Source organism: Megascapheus bottae, chromosome 16 (assembly GCF_031878675.1).
Source record: "Megascapheus bottae isolate mThoBot1 chromosome 16, mThoBot2.hap1, whole genome shotgun sequence".
In the NCBI taxonomy this organism is placed as follows: Eukaryota; Metazoa; Chordata; class Mammalia; order Rodentia; family Geomyidae; genus Megascapheus; species Megascapheus bottae.
In genome coordinates this window covers 46,266,711-46,288,302 of record NC_143524.1, presented here as the reverse complement: position 1 = coordinate 46,288,302, position 21,592 = coordinate 46,266,711, and the positions used below count along the sequence as shown (strand labels likewise).

Genomic DNA, 21,592 nt, shown 5'->3' with positions numbered 1-21,592 from the left:
TCAAACCTAGGCTTGTCTGGTTACAAAAACAGAAAATGCGTTAAGTGTTGTTAGCATACTCTTAAGCATGGAAGAAGGCAGTGAGCCATATACAGATGATTCTACTGCTTTACTTCTCTTTAAATATATAGGTCAATAAGACTCAGGCAGTGGCTCGTGAACCTGCAAGCAGAATCAGCAGATTGTTTTTGTACAATCTTTTCTGGGAAAAGTCTCGCTTAAAATGATGCTTTCTCAGTCTACTTCCTCTTACATGGGATTTGTGACACATAATTGAACTAAACAAAAAAGAAAAAACCCAGAATCAAGCACCTCTGTGTACAGGCATCTAAGGCTGATGAATAGACATGCTTAATAATTCATGCCAGAATTTTCTGTTCTTCAACAGACATATAGGTCAGTATGCTGCTTTCATTTTATCTGTAGGCCCTGTACATCTTTTAACTTCTCTGAGCCCTAGTTTTCTATTTCAAAAGAATTATAATTACTTGAATAAAAAAAAAACCACCACCACCAAAGCTGAGTATCTAATTATGTCTGTCATTTTCACATGTTCATCACAATCATGTAGGGTTAGACCTGCTTTGTGTTAATGGGGAAACTAACTTAGAGAAGGAACATGACTTGCTCAAGTGCACAAGAGGAGCCTAGGATTCAAATCTAGACTACCTGACTACTGCCTCCCTTGTACTCTTATCCCCAGACAGTTACTGTAAGAACTTTATTTTTATAATATAAAGACCAAGTTTTTAATTATAAAATATACTTTAAGAATGTTGAGCCAAAGATATGGTGCAAACAAGTAACTCCTAAGCATGCACAAAGCCTTGAGTTCAGACCTTAGTACTGAAAAGTCAAGCAATGTTCTTACAGAGGAAGAATTAGAACCTCATGAAAGATTTTAAGGGTGAAGAATTAATTGGCAGGAAATACATTACTTTTCTAAGTCTTCATTTTTCTAATACTTCAAGAATTTTCAGTTTAAGTGAGAAAAAAGGAAAGTAAAAATGTGGGCAAAAAGACTGAATGGGCATTCTCCAAAGATACATAGTGGCCACCATGGCTGAGCTGCTCAACCTCAGAACCACATGTAGTAACCACTCTACAAAGTAGGAAGACTAGAACTAAAACTAAATAAATAATAGCAAGTGTTAGTAAAGATGTTGAGAAATTAGACACCTACCACCCCACATCACATATACTGCTGGTAGGAATGTAAAACATGCAGTGAGTGGAAAAGACTTGGCAGTTCCTCAAAAGGTTCAAAAGTTCCTGTGTTACCCAGCAATTCTACTACCCGTGTACATTCATGAGAACTGCAGATGTAACTAAAATCTTAACTTGGCAACATTATTCAGAATAGCCAAAAAGTGAAACAATGTCACTGCCTATCAACTGATAACAAATGTGATTATCTTTGTGATACAATGATCACAAAAACACTGATGCATGTTACAGCATAGATGTCTTAAAAACAAAATGCTAAGTGAAAAAAGGTAGTGACCATGACCATTCATTCTATGATTCTATTTATAGGAAATGTCCAAAACAGGCAAATGAGAAAGTACACTAGTAGCCACCTGGAGCTAGAGTGGGGCTGGTTGTGGTGATCTGGGGGTAGTTTTTTTGGAGGTTGATAAAAGGCTTCTAAAACTGTTTATGGTAATGGGTTGGCCAATCTGTGAAAATACTAAAACCACTGAATTCTTAAAATGAGTATGTACACGGTATATGAGTACCTCAAAACAACTTATTTTAAAAATAAAACACAACATGAACAATATCTACAATACCCCAAATGGATTTTTCTTATTACCAGCAGATAGTAGAATTATATAATTTTGCAGAATTACAACACAATCTCCGAATATAAATCAGAGATAAGTTTAAATTAGTTTTAATTTGTGGTCCTAAATATGAAACATTGATAGATACAATGCTGTTTCAGAAAGAAAATGTCTGGAGATTGATCCACACATTAATCACCTTTAATCCACTCACTAAAGAAGCCTAAGAATCATTCTTATTTTCTTCTTCATTCGTCATTCACATCAAGTTCATTAGCAGCAGGAAGCCCTACTTGAAAGCTCCACAAGGGTAGGTGCTTAGACAGTACCTGACACATAAAAAAGGCCTATTTAATATTTGTTTTTAAGTAAGTTCCTGCTCTACTAGGAATTGGAACCTTTAAAAAGAAAAAAAAAACTTAAATTTCACTTGGTAATCTGTGTGTATAAAAGTCATATTTAAGATACAAATAGATTTGATTATCTATCTATCTATCTATCTATCTATCTATCTATCTATCTATCTATCTCTTAAATGTAGATGATAGCAGCTTCATTTGCCATTCCAGTTGTTAAAACATAGTAAGGCTAAATTCTCAAAGGGACACAATTATATGCTATGCTGTTAGAATATGTGGAACATAACTTTATTCAAGTTTGCTCTTTACTTGATCCATGGATATCTAAAAGATACTTTATTGTATAAAAACTTACATCTGTAAATAATGGATCAACTGTAACAGAGGGCTTAACCTGGAATACATGGAAAAGCTAAGGGGACCACAAACTCCTAAAATTGTATGCAAAATCTAACATGTATATTGGCATTTGTATATTTTTGGTGAGAGAGTTCATAGTTAAATCAGGTTTTCAAAGTCTATGACCCGAGAGAAGTTAAAAAATTATTTAACTAGAAAGAGTCACAAAGCTTTTTTAAAACATAAGTTTGTATAATAAATGATATCCAACAGCTCCATCTATGGGTAAGTCATTATCACTTAGGAGAAATACTGACAACTACAGAGACCAGAATATCTTATGCCTGCGTTGAGATCATCAGTATCTCTCTAGTGTGCATTTATTAACTACAGTATCACAGCTTCATTCCCCACATGTAGATGCAAAAACCAGGAGTCTGTTGATGAATTCTACTTACAGTACTTCAGCACCAAAAAATTGGGCAGTTATGCTGATATATGTATATACAGTTCAACATTTGTCAGTCTTAAAATGCTTATTTATAGTGAAATCTATATAAAACCGTTAAAAACTTTCTATTTACATTTTTTAAAAATGAAAAGTATAGTTTCCTTTGCCACAATGTGTCAAAACTGACTCTGACTCTCCCACCCCTTATTCCTCACGGTGTCAGACAGCAATCACAAGACCAAAACATATTGCTTACACAGCATCCTAAAAAAGTAAAATGCTTAAAAGCATTTAGAATTTGTGAGTAAACTTTTTCTACATTTCAAAGGGGCTTAAACAAAAATGTATGCTATTTGCAAAGTCTCAGCCCAACATGAATGTGCAATTTCAACATTAACAAAATGAATGAGCAATTCATTTTCCTTATATAAAACTGAGTATTTCCTTTAGGCCAGAAAATGTTTCTTTTCCTCTGTTTCTCAATGAAACATTTTCTAGTAAGTTTTTCTCAAAATGGGAGTGGGGAAGGTGGAAAGAGTAGGCAATCCTGGTTGGCAAGAAATGTAATACAGCCTGCTTTGAAATGTTTACATTAAATAAATACAAGGCAAGTGTGCTGCCTAGCACACAAAGGAACAACACAATAAATTAGCATACAATCCAGAATGTACAAGCCACCCAAAAAGCACTTTTCACTGGTTGAAGATCTGATTTCTATCACCCAGTAAGGATTCTTTAATGCTAGTATTTTCCTAAATATTTATATAAACTATGAACTGAGCAAATGCAAAATGTTAACCAATTCAACACTCCCAAGGATTTCCAAAAACATACAAGATTTAAAAAAAATTGTTCCTTGACACATCATTTCAAAATACAAACTATTCACATTTTCCTTCTTCTTATGCAGTATTTTGATAGTATTTTGCTCAGTGGAAATCAGCTGACAAACATTCACAGGAAAAGTCTTTCCACAGCAAACCCAAACATTTCTATTGGCCACGGTCCAACAGAGAAAGAATACCTGGTCTTAAGTCTCTGTAGATGTACATAGAGAAAGAATACCTGGTCTTAAGTCTCTGTGGATGTACATCTTTTTCATTTCTTTCTTTTTGCCTTTTTTTTTTTTTAAGGTACATTCCCCAGTGAATTTTAGCTTGCTAAAATGTTGCTCTGGCAACACAATCTTGCTGAAACACTGTAGTTTCAAGGTCCACAGCTTAAGGATGGGCAAAGTGCTTTTTTATAGACATCAAAATACAAGAGTTTCCCTGGACACTTGTAACCCAGCAGGTTTTAAAGTGCATTCCTGTGTCCAAATGCTAGGGCCGATCCACAGAGCTCTGAGAGGGGCTGGGGTCGGCTCCATCCTCGGTGCCGCTGTCTACATCCTGATCCATTGCTGTTTCATCCTCATCCAGCTGCTGACTGGTGAAGTTGTTTAGCTCAAGAAGCCCACTGGGCTCCACGACCACATTGGAGCTGGAGTGACAAGGAATAGCGTACTGGGGAATGGCCTAGAAGAGAAGATATGGGAGAGAATCTTTATGGTTTGAAAAGGTAACATGAGGATTTCCCCAGCAAGGGGAAAAAAAAAAGAATTAAATTAACATCTACTGGTCATCCACTATATGCCAGGCACTTGGCTATAGGCTTTCATATATGATATCCTCCTACCACCTTGTGACAGCCCTATAGGAAATTATTATGATTTTACAAATGAGGGAACTGAGAGGGTGACACTCAATGTCATAAACCTGACAGGATTAATGCTAGGATTCAAATCCAAGTCTTCTACACCTCAAAGTGACCTTTGTACTGTTTTATGGCACTTTTTTTCCTTATAAAGAAGCCTAAAGTCTATTGTCAAACTCAGGATACAGACTTTAAAAAATACTGTCACCTAATCACTATGTGAATTAAGTCAGATTTTGCTCTTCATTATATACAAAATATTAATTTTCTAACACTATAATATATTTTAAGCATTCTTTTTTTGGCCAGGCCTGGGGCATAAACTCTAGGCCTGGGTGCTATCTCTGATCTCTTTTAGGCTTAACACTCTACCACTTGAGCCACAGTGCCACTTCTGGCTTGTTCTGGGATTAATTGGAGATGAGTCTCGTGGACTTCCCTGCCCAGGTTGGCTTTGAACCATTGTCCTTAGATCTCAGCCTCCTAAATAGCTAGGACCACAGGTGTGAGCCCTGGTACCCAGCTTAAGCTTCTTTAGTAGTACAAACGGGAGGTACACGGGAGAATCGACAATATTGAAAATCAGATTAATGGTAGTATTCAAGTATAAGAGGCTAACATTTGCCTTTTAAAGTCAGTAAATGAATACTTTTAAAAAGAGTTATCGCCAGACTCAAAGGAACATAGACTCAATGATTTCCCTCATTTGCCATAATCAGTAGAAACCTTGGACTCTTCTAGCAGAGATTTGCAATAGAGCAAAACCTAGATACATAAGGCCATACAGTATGAAGCTAAATGAAAGGACCTCTTGGATATAGAAACAAAAGCCATATAATGAGTGATTGTTGTCCTTAATGTACTATGTTATCTCTCATCTCTTTTGCTATTCCTTGGTTATCTCATATTGTTACAGTATTTCACTTTGTTATCTGATATATTGGATATATGCGTATTTGGTTATTTGAAATTGGATAGGAAAGGGGGGGAAACAAGATGAGGGTGGGGGTGGGGGGAGGGAAATGGGGACCAAGACATGAGAAAGGGTATCAATGTATGTGAAGTAATGCACCTTCCATCTGGCAAATGTAATGTAACCCTTCTATTAATTACAATAAAAAATATATGGAAAAAAAAGAATGCACCTGAGACTTAAAAGGTAAAAAAAAAAAAAAAGGTTTTAATCCAATACAGTGGCTCACCCCTGTAATTCTAGCTACCCAGAAGGCTGAGATCTAAGGATCGAATTCAAAGCCAGCCCAGGCACAGACAAGAAAGTCCATGAGACTGTTATCTCCAATTAACCACCAGAAAACTGGAAGTGACGCTGTGGCTCAAGGGGTAGAGTGATATAGCCTTGAGCTGAAGTGCTCAGGAACAGTACCCAAGCCCCACTGTTCAATTCCCATTACCAACCCAAAAAAAGCAAACAAACAGGCAAAATTGAATTAACACTTTGCAAATAAAATTGACCAAAATAATCTTTTACTGGGAAGAGGAAGGGCTAAATTTTATTTAATATTATAGAGAAATTATTTAAGATGCCTCTGCATTAGTTCTAGAGTGATGGAGTTTTATTTCTCCCCTTCTATATAGCAGTTGATCACTGTGAAAAAAGAATTGAATGGTGGCATAAAGACATAGACTTTAGTTTAGCTGTGGCTCTAGTATGCTGTATGACTCTAAGTACATTTCCATTTCTATAAATCTTAATCTTACACGGAATATAACACTTAGAAAACAGTAAGCTCTAAAGATCTCTGTAGTTAAAAAGGTCATCACACACACACACACACACACATACACACATCTATCCTGTTTATTCTACTGTCCTCAGTACTCAGCCCAGAGCCTGAAACATAATTACTAAATAATACATGTGGAATGAAGGAAGGAAAGAATAAACTAAAGAATGATTGTCAATAAAAAACAATGCTTTTCATTCAAAGTATTACCAAGGATGCCAAACTTAAGGAATCAAATCACAGATTTTCTTCACTCATTTCCACAGGTATTACTGAATCAATCAATACCTAAGGTCAAAGCTAAGCATAACTAACAATATATTCATGATGAAAATAACATGAGCTATCTTTATGAAGTATTGATATATATCAATTACTTAGTGAAATGCCATTTATATTTTCCTACTTTCCCACTTAATTCTCTTGTGAGACAGGTCTTACTGAGATACAGAGGTTAACTTAGTTGCAACTGTGCTTTGACATGTAGGAATCCAATGTGGGAGCTTTGGTTTCGAATGCTTGGTTCTTAATCACTGTGTTTCCTATCCCTGTGACAGCATACTTGCCATAGAGACATGCTAAAAGGGGAGAATTCTGTGCAGAAACCACTCATCACATCAGCTGTCATCCTTGATATGACATAAATTACATTTTTACTCCTGTTAATAAGGTACAAAAATAAGTTTCAAATAAGTTACCCCAAATGATTGTCAATTTAATGAGTAGGGGCCAGTCTAAACCCCTTATAGCCAGAGTAAATTTTCATAATAGTTAACCTTCTATTGATGGTAACTAGGAACTAGGTTCTGTGCTATGTCCCTTATTTGATGGAGAAACCAAGTGAGTGGTTAATGCAGGAAACCATTTCTTTCCCATTTTACTTCTTCAGGAAAAAAATGTACCTATCAAAACAAAAAACTTTTGTTAAGGATTATATAATCCACTAAATTAATTTTTATAGAGGAAAACATTTAAATAAATTAATGGCTACTACTTCTTGCCTTACTTTTTACTTAGCCCTCATACTTAATTATATAATTAAGTGGGTCTCAACAGGCTTAACATAGCTGGACACCATGATAAAGGGAAAATTTACTACAAGAATCTCCAAGTTACATAACAATGAATTTATGGTAAATCCTCAAATCTTATGATAAATCCTTAAATTCTTGATTAACTGAAAAGTGCTGCCTTAATAACTTCCAACTACGTAAAACCAATATCTTGCAAGGAAAGATGAAAATACTTGCAAGGAAAGATGAAAATAAAACAATTCCTAAAGGCTAATCACATATCATAAATCTTTAATCTTAATCTGTTACACACGATAACGAATGGCTTTTATAGAAGGAAGGCAATGTTAAGTTCTGGAAGATACCCTGTCAAGGATAGTTCCATTGAGTTAACTGACCTGTACTTACCGGCCAGTGAATGACAGTATCCTTAACAAGATGATTAAAATACCCATACAATGATTGAAATGAAAAACAAATTAATTAGCCAGGAGAGTAAGAAAATTCTTGTACAACGTATTTCTCTAGACATCTTAGTAGTTAACTGAAGTTTATCATAAGAACCACACATTTAGACTAAGCTTCAAACTTATTCAAGGATATAGTACCTGAAATTAACAGTTACATTTCAGGATTTCTTGAGCAGATTTAGAATCCCAAAATGTGACTTGCCACATCAGCACAGTGGCTAAGGTGGCCTGTAATGTATAAAATGAAACTCACACAGAGCTTGCCTCATTGCCTCTACAGTATGCTATAATAATATCCACACATTTTCTAATTCTCACCCAGAAAATAAATAAATCAGTGTATCTGTCATAGATAGTAAGCCATCTCAAAGATAACCAACCTCTGGTTTTGTTTTGGTTTTCACTACCTTGATTTTGACTATTACTGTAACAACTCCAAATGTACAAAACCCACAAACACCCATCTGCCCAATATTTCTAATTTTCCTTTCAATTCTTACCTGGATGATAATTTCTGCTGGGCTCTCTTCAGCTTTCTTTTGGCCTACATTCTGAATACGCATGAACTGGCCTGTGGTAGGCACTCCCGGTGCATCGATTTTCCTGGTCGTTAGGGGAGGGCCAACAGCAGATGGACTTGAACAGGACTCTCTACATTTCTGTTGCTGGGGAGTGGAATTCGCCATCCCTGCTACCATGTGGGTGGCGGGTAATGATCCTGCTTCACCAGTGAGCATGCTAGCGGCAAGAGCCTTCTTTGGGGGATCCACTACCATATGCTCTACATTTGTATCAATCTGAGCTTCCATCAAAGACATTTTCAAAATGTCTGACACTGCTGTCTTCTCAGAGGCCTGAATGGGAGATATGCTTGTAACTGGTGATGTCAGCTTAGGCACAGAACTGCCACCAGTTATCTTTGTAACAGTGGGAGGCTGGCGCCCCTCAAAAGTTATCTTTGTAACAGAGGATCCTTGAGTTATAATTGGTTGCTCCACCTGAAAATAAATTGGGGTTGGGTGTGTTACAGCTACATCTCTTCAGAAAAACTAATCAAACACCCCAGACAATATGGCAAAAGAAACATTTGTGCTGAACACTAGGAAGACATTGTGAAGCTTGATGTTTTAGCAAGAGGGCTGGATGGGAAGGATCTCGTTACTTTTAAGGAACCTAGGAAAAGAGGAGGGGTTGAAAGAACCTTTGTTCAGCCAGCCAAGGTTTGTCTTACTAAAAGGAAAAAAAAAAGCCACAGCAGCCTAGTTTTCCTTTTGGATTTATATCCCTAAATAATATGCCTTCTACCTGGCTCAAATAATTTCATATAACCAGCTTTTAAGAATAAAAACAACTACAATATTTTCCCTAATATTTTGCTTCAAAAATATTTATACAAACATATTCTCTCTATGTATATATTTATAATATACAATACAGATATTTATATATATAATTCCAGAACCAGTGATTTTTGCTAATAAAATTTTTGACTATCCACAGATAGATATTCTAGACAACTTAGACGATAAACTTATAAACTAGACAGCGAAGATGTAAACTTTTACAAAGACTATCCTTAAAAGACTAAGCATTATTCCCTCAGAAATAAAAGTTTGCAGGCATGGAGATAAATAATACCTAAAACTAAAAATAATTTGGGGCTATTGCTTCTATGCACTGTTGATCAATGCTGAAGTGATTTCATTAAAAATCTGCTTGGCAAAAAAGGTTCTGAGTACTAGCTTTTATTTTTCCTTTTCCTATATTAGTGTGTGCATTTCCTCCCTAACATCAACTTGTGATGGGATAAAGTAACACGAGTGTAATGAGGCTTTGGGGTTTCCTCTTGCCAGGAGAAAGCACTGCTGGCATTATAGGATTGTGATGTTTTTTTCCGTGAACAGAGAAGTTTAATTTTGCATGCTATCAATATTCTGTTACCTGGCTTGACGGCTGTTTCTCTGATGAGGCAGGGAGCGACATTTGGCTCTGGGGAGTTTGGGGCTGCACGTAGATTTTTGGTTGGTTCGGAGCCTGCTGCAGTTTAGGGAGCTGCTGTGTGGTTTTCACTGCAAGCACCTGGACTACAGTTTGCGGGGGCTGTGCCATTAAGGTAGGAAGCTGCCTGTCTTTGGCCACCATAGGATGCTGTGTGTGCTGTACATCTGGTTTGGGCTGTGCTTGTTCTTGCTGGAGAGGGGTGAGTTTCTGATGCCTGATGGAAAGCTGGGGCATTTGTGGGAGTTTGTGCTGGAGCTGGTCTGCCTGCAGGTGGATGGTCTGCTTCTGTTTAGTCTGGAAGCACTGTAGAGTTTTCACTTGTAGCTGAGTCTGTTCCAGCTGAGGCTGGCTAAGTTTCTGCTGTTTAGGTGACTGTGATTGAGTCAGGGCAGATCGATAAAACAGACCTGTCTGAGGGTCTAAAGTGTCCATCTCTTCCACCTCACCCTCCTCAGTTGCGAGTTCTTCACTGTGTTTGGTAAAAGCAGTGTGACTGCTTAATGCCTAGTAAAATGAACAAAAGACAGAAAGTAAGAATAAGAAAAATATCTCCATCATCACATTTCCCTTAAACTAGAAAATGTAAAGAGATTCATACAGAAGTTTTCAGAACAGTGTAAGTAGACCAAGAAGCCTCGAGATGTTTTTACAAAACAGGTTTGTAATTTGAACTTGTAGACATAAGGACTTCAAAATCTGGCCTACTCACTACCACAGGTAAAGTCCTAGAAGGCCTACCACTTACGTATTAGAGCTCTAATACGGTAACTTTACAAACATAGTCTTCAAAGATGAGATATATTTCCCAGTTCAGCAAACAGTTCTGCAGCCAGTCCATAAGGGATGCTCGTCTGTCTAAAGACAGGGTATAGCAGCAAAGAGATGAGGAGTCCAGTACAAAACCAAGGTTCTGAGAAGCCCACTTTGGCCAGTCCAGTGCTGCTGAGGTCAGTAATAATGTCCATGTGACAACCACCCAGTCACCACAGCGACTCCCTGAGGAGGGTGTGGCTGGCTGGTCGGCATTTGCCAAAGTCTGCCTATGTGCACATTTCAGTCTCACCAAGCCACAGCTTGCTAAACACCTGGCTTCTAGCAGGGAGGGAGACTGGGGAAGGGACAGCTAGTGTCAGTTTTAGCAGCCTTTTAAGGAAGCACCATCTTGAAATGCTTATGGTTAGTCTGATGACTTCTAGTTGTCCTGAGAACTAGAAGGTTCAGTGTTGGAACCTGCTGGGTAAGGTCCAAACCTGCAAAAACCTGCAAAGCCAATAAAACCTCTGCCAGCAAACTTCCTTTTGGGCTAAGAGTCCACTCTATGCCTATCTTTCCCACTGTCTTTTCATATACTAACTACATCACCACTCTAAACTTTAACACTGTGACAGTCAATTGGTACTCTTCCCTGTACCATAATGGGCTGGGAAAATGGCTTAGTGGTAAAGTGCTTGCCTTGCAAGCACAAAGCCCTGGGTTCAATTCCTCAGTACCACATAAGCAGAAAAAGCATGGAGGTGGTGCTGTGGCTCAAGTGGTAGAGTGCTAGCCTTAAGCAAAAGAAGCTCAGGGACAGTGCCCAGGCCATGAGTTCAAGCCCCAAGACTGGAGAGAGAGAAATGAGGGGGGGAGGGAGAGGGAGAGGGAAAAGAGGAGAGACAATACACCAACCTTTCAGGATCACACTGAACCTTAAACAAGTTAAAATAAAAATTAAAACTCAATGCACAATGCCTGATTTTAAAAAATGAGATGTTTCTGTTTTATATTAGCTCATTCTCTTCCCCACTGAGTCTTTTTAGCTGGCTAGTTAAAGGAGCCAAATACTTCTGTTCTAACTTGTTTATAACATTCTCTGAATTCATATAAAATCATAAAACAGGAAAAAATAAACAAAAGAAAAAAACCCAACAACATAATAGCAAGCAGCTAAAACAGCCAAATGCTACTTCATTTAAAAATCTTAATTTATCAAGCTGGGCATAGTACTCACGTCTGTAATTCTAGCTACTCAGGAGACTGAGATCTGAGGATTGTGATTCAAAGACAGCCCAAGCACTAAAGTCTATGAGACTGTTATCTCTGATTAACCACCAGAAAACCGGAAGTGAAGCTGTGGCTCAAGGGGTAGGGCAGTCGCCTTGAGCTGAAGAGCTCGAGGACAGTGCCCAGGCCCAGAGTTCAAGCCCCATGACCGATAAAAAAAAAAAAAACTTAATTTATCTCAGCAATAAATTCTCGCATAACAAGATACACAGAAAGTGACCAAATCTTGTATTACTAGATTCATTCACTCAGCTCTCCACTCTTTAAAAGTTAAACATTCATAGGAGGTTCAAAAGTATTGTTTAGTTATTTTCTGACACTAAGCTAATTCATTTCCTCTACTCACAGATAAAAGAATAACACTAGTTGCCACTTGCCAGTGGCTCATGCCTGTAATCGTAGCTACTCAGGAGGCTGAGAACTAAGGATCATAGTTCAATGCCAGTCTGAGCACAAAAGTCCCTGAGACTCTTAACTCCAATTAACCATCAGAAAACCAAAAGTGGCACTGAGTTCAAGGCCCACGACCAACAACAACAACAAAAATTTACACAAACTTCCTACAATTCAGCCATTAATCCTTTTAAAATAAGAGATGAAACTTATTTCAGAAATGAGGGAGTTACAAAGGTAGAAAGGTAGAAAAAGAGGTTCAACCTGCTGCATAATGTGGGTGATGGCTCCAGGGGAAGATGCGGGGATGGACTTCACTACCACCGAAGTCTGTGTTGCAGTCTGTGACTGAGCCACATGCTGAAGCAGAGTCCGCTGAGGCTGGGAGGGCTGTTGAGGCTGGGAGCGATGGCTGACTGAAAATAGAGGAGGTGATGATATTTCTTCAGAAATCACCACAGGATCTGTAACCAGTGGTCATTTTAAACAAATGTCTTTGAGTTTATATCATACATAGAGAGAGCAGTATTGTGAACTAAGAGGCAGAAGACCAGAATCTGCCCATCTACAAGCTGTGTGACTCTAAGAAATTCTCTTATCTTCTCCAAGACTCTGTTTCCTCATCTGTAAAATGGGAATAACAGAGCTATTATAAGGATGGGAGGAGAAACATAGAGAAGCACTGTGAAAACTCTTATTATCAAGGAGGAACAAACTACTTATTAAAGTCATATCCTCTTGTGAATTTCCCACTGTTTCTAGTGACAAAGCAATAATAAATATTTGTGGCTCCAGGCATATCCTTAAGGAAAATAAGGCAATGTAAGATTTTTTTATTTCTTGGTCCCAGTTCCAAATACAGTCCAAACATTAGATGTGTTCAGCCTTAAAGTTTCTAAAAATGAAATCAGTCAGGGTGGTAATGAAGATAAAAAGAACAGGGGTCAACTTGGATTCTATCCTACTCTGCTATCAACCAGACCCCTATTCCTTTTACCCTCTAAAACTTAACACTTTTGCCGATTAGCAGAGTGGCGCAGCGGAAGCGTGCTGGGCCCATAAAACTTAACACTTTTTAAATGGAATAATAAAAACTTGGTATTTTACTTAGAAGAAGACCAAATGAATAGGCTGTAAAAACAGTTAAGTTACAAAGTATTAAGCAAATACAAACATAAAATAATAGAACAAATCTGTTCTATCATCTAAGATTTAGGTCATCTGACACAAATGGTAAGAGTGTAGTTAAGGAAACAACTTCACTCTTCCTTCCTTCTTCCTTCCTTCCTTTTTCTCCCTCCTTCCTTCCCTCCCTCCTCCCGGACACCACACTCTCCTCTGTCTCTGTCTCTGTCTCTCTCTCTCTCTCTCTTTCTTGTCCTGGGTCTTGAACTAAGAGACTAGAAGCTATCCCTGAGCTTCCATTGTTCAAGGCTAGCACTGTACGACTTGAGGCACAGCTCCACTTCTGTTTTTTTGATAGTTGACTGGAGATAAGAATCTCATGAGGTCAGGAGTTTGGCCTAATGTTAGAGTGCTTGCCTAGCATGTACCAAGACCCAGGTTCAATTTTTCAGTACAACATACATAGAAAAAGCAAGAAGTGGTGCTGTGGCTCAAGTGGTAGAGCTCTAGCCTTGAGAAAGCCCAAGGAGAGTGTTCAAGCCCTGAATTCAAGCACCAGGACTGGGGGAAAAAAAGAAAAAAGAATCTTACAACATTTCCTGCCTGGGCTGGGATGGAACCATGATCCTCAGATCACAGCCTCCTGAGTAGCTAGGATTACAGGTGTGAACCACTAGCACCTGGCCAACTTCACTTCTTATCTTTTGCAACAAACTTTTCATGGAATAACTACAACTGTATTTCCACATAGGTCCTATCTATCATCATTACCAATAACAACTTGTACATTTTAAGCAATATAAACATCTACTACTTTCAAATCTACAAAGCCTTAAAAATGGTTAGTAAATGCTAAACAATCCTTTGAACCAGAAACTGACAAACTAAAACAGATCTGTTAATTAGTTAAGGATTCTGAGATTATCATTGAGCTAACTTTAAACTTACGATCCTCCAGCTCTGCCTCTGAGTAGTGAGATTACTGCTGTGTACCACCACACATGGCTTGTTGTGTACTTTAAATACTGTTTCAAATGGCACTGATTCCACACTTATAGTGGAGTGTCCATGAGTAAATCAGTCACTACAGAAATTAATGTAAAAATGTCATTTATGCACTATATATGATTGAACTTTAAAACTATCCAGTGAGATATAAACTTTATTAAATTGTAACATTTATCAATTCTATTAAATTATGACATTTCCATTGCTACATACATGCCTATATGTGATCTGAGATTATCAACAGCCTAACCAGGATTCTTTCATAAATGTACAATAGAATTTTACTGTATTTCATTGCACGCTTTATATGGGTTAATAAAAATTTCCAGCTGTGGGGCCAGGAGTTTGGCCTAGTGGTGGAGTACTTGCCTACCATGCACAAAGACCCAGGTTTGATTCCTTCGTACCACATACATAGAAAAAGCCAGAAGTGGTGCTGTGGCTCAAGTGATAAGAGCTCTAGCCTTGAGAAAGTCCAAGGACAGTGTTCAGGCCCTGAGTCCAAGCCTCAGGGTGGGCAAGAGGAAAAAAAATTTTTTTTTCACCTGTGATTTACTAAACTGAAGCAGAAAGTCAGAATTTACATTAAAACAACTAGTGAAATAATTTATAATATGTTTGAATGGGTGAAAAAAAATTATGGTAATATTAAAATTAAGCAAGGAAACTAATGAAGTTATTTCAATTGTAAGCATCATTGGTAGTGATATAAGATAGTATACATTTTCTTTAGCACAAGACCGCTAAGTTTAGGAAACACAAGTCAAAAAGTTTAGAGAAAACTAACATCCACTACAGAATGATCCAAAGGGCTGGAGTAACTGGCTTTGAAGTCAAATCAAATGATCAGTATGTCTGCATTTGTAATGGGCAGAGACTGTGGAAGTTGGCACAGAGTAAACATTAAGAAAAACAAAGTGACCTCAAATGGGCCATATAAGCATCATCAAGCAGTCATTTACTTCTTTAAGCAACATTTATTTATTGATTGAGAAAAGCCTCAAAGGTCTCATTTCTAAAATGGGCTCCATTTATTTACTGACTGTTAGATAAGAGCACCAAAGGGCTCATTTCTGCAATAGAAAAAAATTCTCTTCCTTTCACTTAGTGGAGCTTACCTTTCCTCTACCAGATGAGAGTAGAGCGCATCCATTTAAGTGGTTCCCCCCACAAACAATCATCTTTTATCTTCAATAGTACTACAAATGGATGCACACCACTTACCTAGAAGGGGAAAAGCAACCTCTGTTCCCTCATCAGTGCGTTCTGAAAGGATAAGTAAGGGAAGAGATCATAGGTCTTCTCATCTACTTACCATTTGATAATGTAGGCTACCCCAAGGTTAAAATTCAGTTTCCCAATATAGTGGCCCCTGCTTTAGTTAAGTTTTCTGTTGATTTTAAAGAAAGATCTTAGATAGTTTCCCACAAATCTTAATTAGTTTTTTTCCTTTTGGGTAATTTTAACCTATTAGTCCCAATAACATAAACTAAAAGAATGCCAAAGAAGGGGCAAGGAGAGTGTGGGCTAGTGCTTACCTAGCATGCACAAAGCCCCAGGTTTAGACTCCTTAGTACCACATACACAGAAAAGGCTGGAAGTGGTGCTGTGGCTCAAGGGATAGAGTGCTAGCCTTGAGCAAAAAGTGTTCAAGGACATTGCCCAGCCCCTGAGTTCAAGCATCAGGACTGGCCATTAAAAAAAAAAAAAGTATTGGTATTGGAAATATAAACACAACTACAGAGACATAAAGACCTACAATTCTATAGACATGTTTTATTACATAGATTAATATGTATCTATGATATACAAATCCTTAGCCTAATTTTGATTATGTTCTAAAAACAAAGTGCAAGTGATTATATATAGAGATTCCCTTCTTGAATACTTGTTTGTTAAACATGTCATTTGAAATATGATGTAAAGGGCCGAGAGTTTGGCCTAGTGGTTAAAGTGCTTGCCTAGCATGCATGAAGACCTGGGTTCGATTCCTCGGTACCACATACATAGAAAAAAGCCGGAAGTGGTGCTGAGGCTCAAGTAGTAGAGCTCTAGCCTTGAGAAAGTCCAAGGACAGTGCTCAGGCCCTGAGCTCAAGCCCAGGACTGGCAAAAAAAAAAAAAAAAAGAAATATGATGTAAAAAAATCAATGTAATAAATTCTTTTTTAAAAAGCCAAATAATTCATTTTCCTCTAGAATATTTACATCCTTTAAATGTTAGAAACTTTATGTTCTCCTTTAAGGCCCAAGGAGAAAGGCTTTCTCTTCATATGGCCTCATAAGTCACCTCTTCTAACCTATTTATATTACTGCTATTTCAAATCTCAAGGTAATGAAGTGTTCAATACAGAAAGCAGTATTCCAGGTGTGGTCTTACCAGAACTTGAGAAAAAGAAACTATTTTCCTTCCTACTTAATTTCTCCATGTGTTTTGTTGCCAGACTATATTTTAAGCCAATACCTAATCTGTCTCCCCCTAGAATACCTAAGTTTTCCAAGGGATTTGAGGTTTTTAAAATTCTTTCTTTAAAAAATAAGACTAGTCCAGGAGCAAGTGGCTCATGACTGCAGATCTTTGGATTCTGGTTCGAAGCCAGCCAGGGCAGAAAAAGTCCATGAGACTCTTATCACCAATAAACTACTCTAAAAGCCAGAAGCAGAACTGGGGCTCAAGTTGGTAGACAGCTAGCCTGCTCAAGGATGGACACCAAAAAACCCCAAAAAGCAACAACAAACATGGGGCTGTATTCTTTCTTCCTTTCTTCCTTCCTTTCTTTCTTTCTTTCTTTCTTTCTTTCTTTCTTTCTTTCTTTCTTTTTTTGGTCAGTCATGGGGCTTGAACTCTGAACCTGGGAGCTGTTCCTGAGCTCTTCAGCTCAAGGCTACTGCCCTAACCCTTGGGCCTGGGCATTGTCCCTGAGCTCTTCAGCTCAAGGTTACCACACTACCCCTGGAGCCACAGCCCTACTTGCCATTTTCTAGTGGTTAATTGGAGATAAGAGTCTCATATTCTTTAGTGCCCGTGCTGGCTTTGAATGTAATCCTCAGATCTCAGCCTCCTGGGTAGCTAGGATTATAGGCGTGAGCCACCACACCTGGCTTGGCTGTATTCTTTTTTTCTTTTTTTTTTTTAGGTCATGGGGCTTGAACTCTGGCCTGGGTGCTGTCCCTGAGCTCTTCAGCTCAAGACTACCACCCTACCCCTAGAGCCATAGCCCCACTTCATGTTTTCTAATGATTAACTGGAGATTAGAGTCTCACTTTGTATTGCCCAGGCTGTCTTCGAACCATGATCCTCATATCTCATTGGCTGTTTTCTTTCTTGACTCATCTCCCCATGAATTAAAATCTAGATACATAAAAATATTTTCTTTTCTATCACTACTGTTATACATTTACAGATAATACATATGGCTAACTCACAGTTATATTACTTGCAATCTTAATAGCATCCTATTTTTCCCCCTCATCTTTAAAAACAAGGTAAATCCAAAGAGTGGTATGAATTTGCCCTGAAATAAACAGGAAAATAACTAGAAACAAATAGCATATTTTTCGCCACAGTAACTATTCCATAAAATACAGAAAGGTAGGTTCCTACCTTAATACTGAGTTTTAAGAAGACACCTACCAGTAGTGATGTATTCAGCAACTAGTTCTGACTCTACCACAGCAATTGATGGGCTCTCAGGAGAGTGTCTCTTTTCCTGGGTCATCTGAATAGGCACTGCCATTTGACTCAAGTCAATAGTGGGTTGTCTTGGTTTAGATTCCAATTTTTCCTTTACTGCATTAAAAAAAAAATCAGGGAAAAGTTAACTTATCCTAAATAAGTACTAAAATCAGAGAGGTCCATAAGAATAGAATCTCTAGGGGATACACTGGCAATAATTAAGACAACAGTGGAACAAAATCATGGCTATACAGTGCACAGGCTGAGTAACAGAATCCAACAGCCAAGCAAGAACTCACTCATAATCATACTAAAATTCTCTTGCCATACCTTTAAGATCAAATAGTCAGTTGCTTCTCTCTGTATACTTTCCTTAAGATATTATTTCTGTTCCCTTAAACATGGTCCCTGGGTACCACTGGTTCATTAAAAACAGTTAATAATTATATACAACATGATTAGTTCTAGGACATTTTTATCTAGAACAGTATGTCTTAGTAATCAGTTTAATTTTAATTTCTTGACATTTAAAATCCAAGAAATCTTCAAAGAAATGTTATAAACTCTCCAATGATTGTTAAAGAATAAAGGTTTTTGTTATTAGGGGAAAAAAATGGATCCTGCAAAATGTCTGACAAAATAGTTTGGAATCAAGAATAAGTTCTGTGTATTGACTCACTTTCTATCATTTTTTTCCTTACTCATTCAAAGTTTCTATCTCTGTTAACAGAGATTGAAACACTGATGAAAATGGGTGGATTTGTCAAAGACAAGCAGTTGAGAAAATGCCTAAGGCCAAAAATAACATCAATAGAAGGATTAACCTAAGATATTAAATGCTATTTTTGGACAGTATAAAGAATAAGTTATAATAAATAGTAACCAGTAACTAAGTCCACTGAAACATCATTCCCATTACAGGCATAATGTGACTAAATCAAAATAATTATTTTAAACAAAGAAACCAAACCAAGCAAGTACAACTATCACTCCACAAGTAGAGAGAATACTGAACTACTAATAAAAGGATATGAAATCTCATTCTCCACTAGCCAATTGGGTAATTTCTCTAGAGCTCAGCTTATGGATCCATAAAATGCAAGGGTTAGATGAGATCATCACTATATTCCCTTCAATACTCTGGGGTAATTTCTAACCTATCATAAAAGAAAACTAATGACAACACAAATTTGTCCTAGAAATTATCAAAGATATTTAATAACTAGAAATACTGACATCTTATTATATGAGTACACTTTTGCATGGAAGCTTAAGTGGATAACCTATAGAAGGAAAAATATCTGGAAATAAAATTAAACCATTAGAATGTTTTGCAAGAGCCACTAATGATGCTGTATGAGGGCAAAATTACTCTGCTATGAAGGAAGATGCCAGGGCCCCTTTGATCTACCTCCTACTAACTATCTTTGTGTTTAGAAATGACTTTTTTTTTTTTTTTTGCCAGTCCTGGGGCTTGAATTCAGAGCCCAAGCGCCATCCTTGGGCTTTCTCAAGGCTAGAGCTCTACCACTTGAGCCATAGCACCATTTCTAGCTTTTTTCTATGTACATGTTACCGAGGAATCGAACCTGGGTCTTCGTGCATGCTAGGCAAGCACTCTACCACTAGGCCAAACTTCCAGCCCCAGATCTATTCTTCTAAGGCAAAGGAATTGTCCATTTTAAGGAGCAGTTAAAAAAAAAAAAAAAAGATAGCTCTGCATTTTCCCCTTATTATTGTCTATGACCCATTTATTCTACTATGAATATTTTAAAGAACAAGTAAACAGACTGTAGCAAAGACTGTAGACAAGTCCAGAGGGAGGGAAATGTGCTCAAACAGCAAAAAGTATGTAACAGTGGTAGTATTTTAGCACAACCCATCTCTAGAGAAAACATGCTTCATTAAATTGAGCATGTGAATTCATACCTGTTGTCTGTTGGAGTTCTAACAGAGCTTTGATTGTTGAAGTAGCTGATTGTGATTCACTGGATACATCCTGATATATTATGGTGGGACTAGTCTCCATTGCAATCTCATGTTCTGACCAATCCTGACGCCGGGAAGCAATTACATGAACTACAGGCTGGGAATCTGTTTTATATCAGTTAAAAAAAAACAACCCTATAAACAAAATGTCTCTTTAAACCATTTTTTGTTTTATCTTTGTATTTATTGTAAACTTCATGCTTTATCTTCCCAATAGGACTGTAAACTTCTAGAAGACATATTGTCTTTCAGTCTGAATTCATTTACTTTATTCATCTATTTCACACTGTAAACCTATAGATTAGAATCTATATTTGACTCTGAGGATACAAAGAAGCTCACAGAACAATCAAATGCTCAAGAAGCACAGTCTAATTGGGGAGATGAATGTAAAAAAGCAAAGTACAATTCAATGTGATATTTGCTATGTAAATAGGTGTGTATTCATATAGGTGAGTGCTTGCTTGTGGTTAGTAAAAACCAAAATGTTGTAGGAGTCTTATTTTCCCAATGCACCTGAAAATGTTTCTGTATCACAGTCTGAGTATTAGGTCAATACTTATTGGATGAATGAATTACTGAAAGAAAATCCTCTCCACTGACAGCAAAAAGGGGATAGATGGTCTATAAGCATCAGGACAACAAGACAAAATGTAACATTTAGAGGTCAAAGTCTTGGGTTCAAGCCAACAGATAAGTCTCTACTAGTTATTAGCAAGTTCAGTCCTTGTGTCTTAGCAAGTATACTTCTACAAATTTAGATGGTATAGCCTATTGTTGCACCATCTTCAAAGATTCAGTCCCTCCCAACCAATATTCATATGTGCGATATGACATCTACCTAAGCTATCTAAACTGTATAGGGCAAAATGATGGTTGTTGGGGCCTGGAAGTACTCAATTTTTGTTTCTAAATCAATCACATCCTGAATCCATAGGGTTTTATACTCATGCTATATGCAGGTACATATGTAAAGGCTAAATATGCATCAAACTGAGTAACAAATTACTAATCAGGTATCCTATTTATAAGCATATTAGACTAGACTGTTACTTATTTCTAAACCCTTTTGTCTAAGAAAACATGCAGGAAAAGATAAAAAGAAATGCGTGTTACTCTCACAGTTAGAATATAATGGGATATAGACAAAGATGTATGGTTTTATACTGTGGGGTAAAAATAAAATAATTTGAGCAAATAAGACAAATACATAAGAAAGAAATACCTTTAAATTGGGATAGTCAAAACATCATGGAAATGAAAAGAATTCAAATAAACCCTAAATTAAAAATAAACATAATGAAAGCTCAGCCCTCTATTAGCCCTTTATTTTTGAAAGCTACAAAACTCCAAAAAACACTGGGGCAAAGGGAGTTACTTCTAATAAAAGTCTTCCCAAATTAAATCAATACAACTTTCATTCCCACTAACAAATAGTATTTCCTTCCAAAACACTGGTTTTTAACTTTAATCCTCCAAGTCTTTGCCTCTTAGCTAGAA

The 21,592-nt window shown here is 37.3% G+C and overlaps 1 protein-coding gene across 13 annotated transcripts in view; it reads right to left on the bottom strand.

Moving 5' to 3' along the window:
* Positions 1-1,970: 1,970 nt before the first annotated feature.
* Emsy (EMSY transcriptional repressor, BRCA2 interacting) overlaps positions 1,971-21,592 on the bottom strand; it is a 78,957-nt gene continuing 59,335 nt past the window's right edge. For 4 of the 13 annotated variants that reach the window (XM_090348447.1, XM_090348448.1, XM_090348454.1 and 1 more), the window contains 7 exons: positions 20,033-20,197; positions 18,062-18,217; positions 15,654-15,695; positions 12,561-12,760; positions 9,801-10,364; positions 8,360-8,857; positions 1,971-4,453 (listed from right to left, as the gene is read on the bottom strand). In XM_090348447.1, the coding sequence (XP_090204573.1) occupies positions 4,259-4,453; positions 8,360-8,857; positions 9,801-10,364; positions 12,561-12,760; positions 15,654-15,695; positions 18,062-18,217; positions 20,033-20,197 (1,820 nt within the window). In that variant the 3' untranslated portion in view covers positions 1,971-4,258. The remainder of the gene's footprint in view (positions 4,454-8,359; positions 8,858-9,800; positions 10,365-12,560; positions 12,761-15,653; positions 15,696-18,061; positions 18,218-20,032; positions 20,198-21,592) is intronic. The other 9 variants (XM_090348450.1, XM_090348451.1, XM_090348453.1 and 6 more) reach the window with 5 other exon arrangements.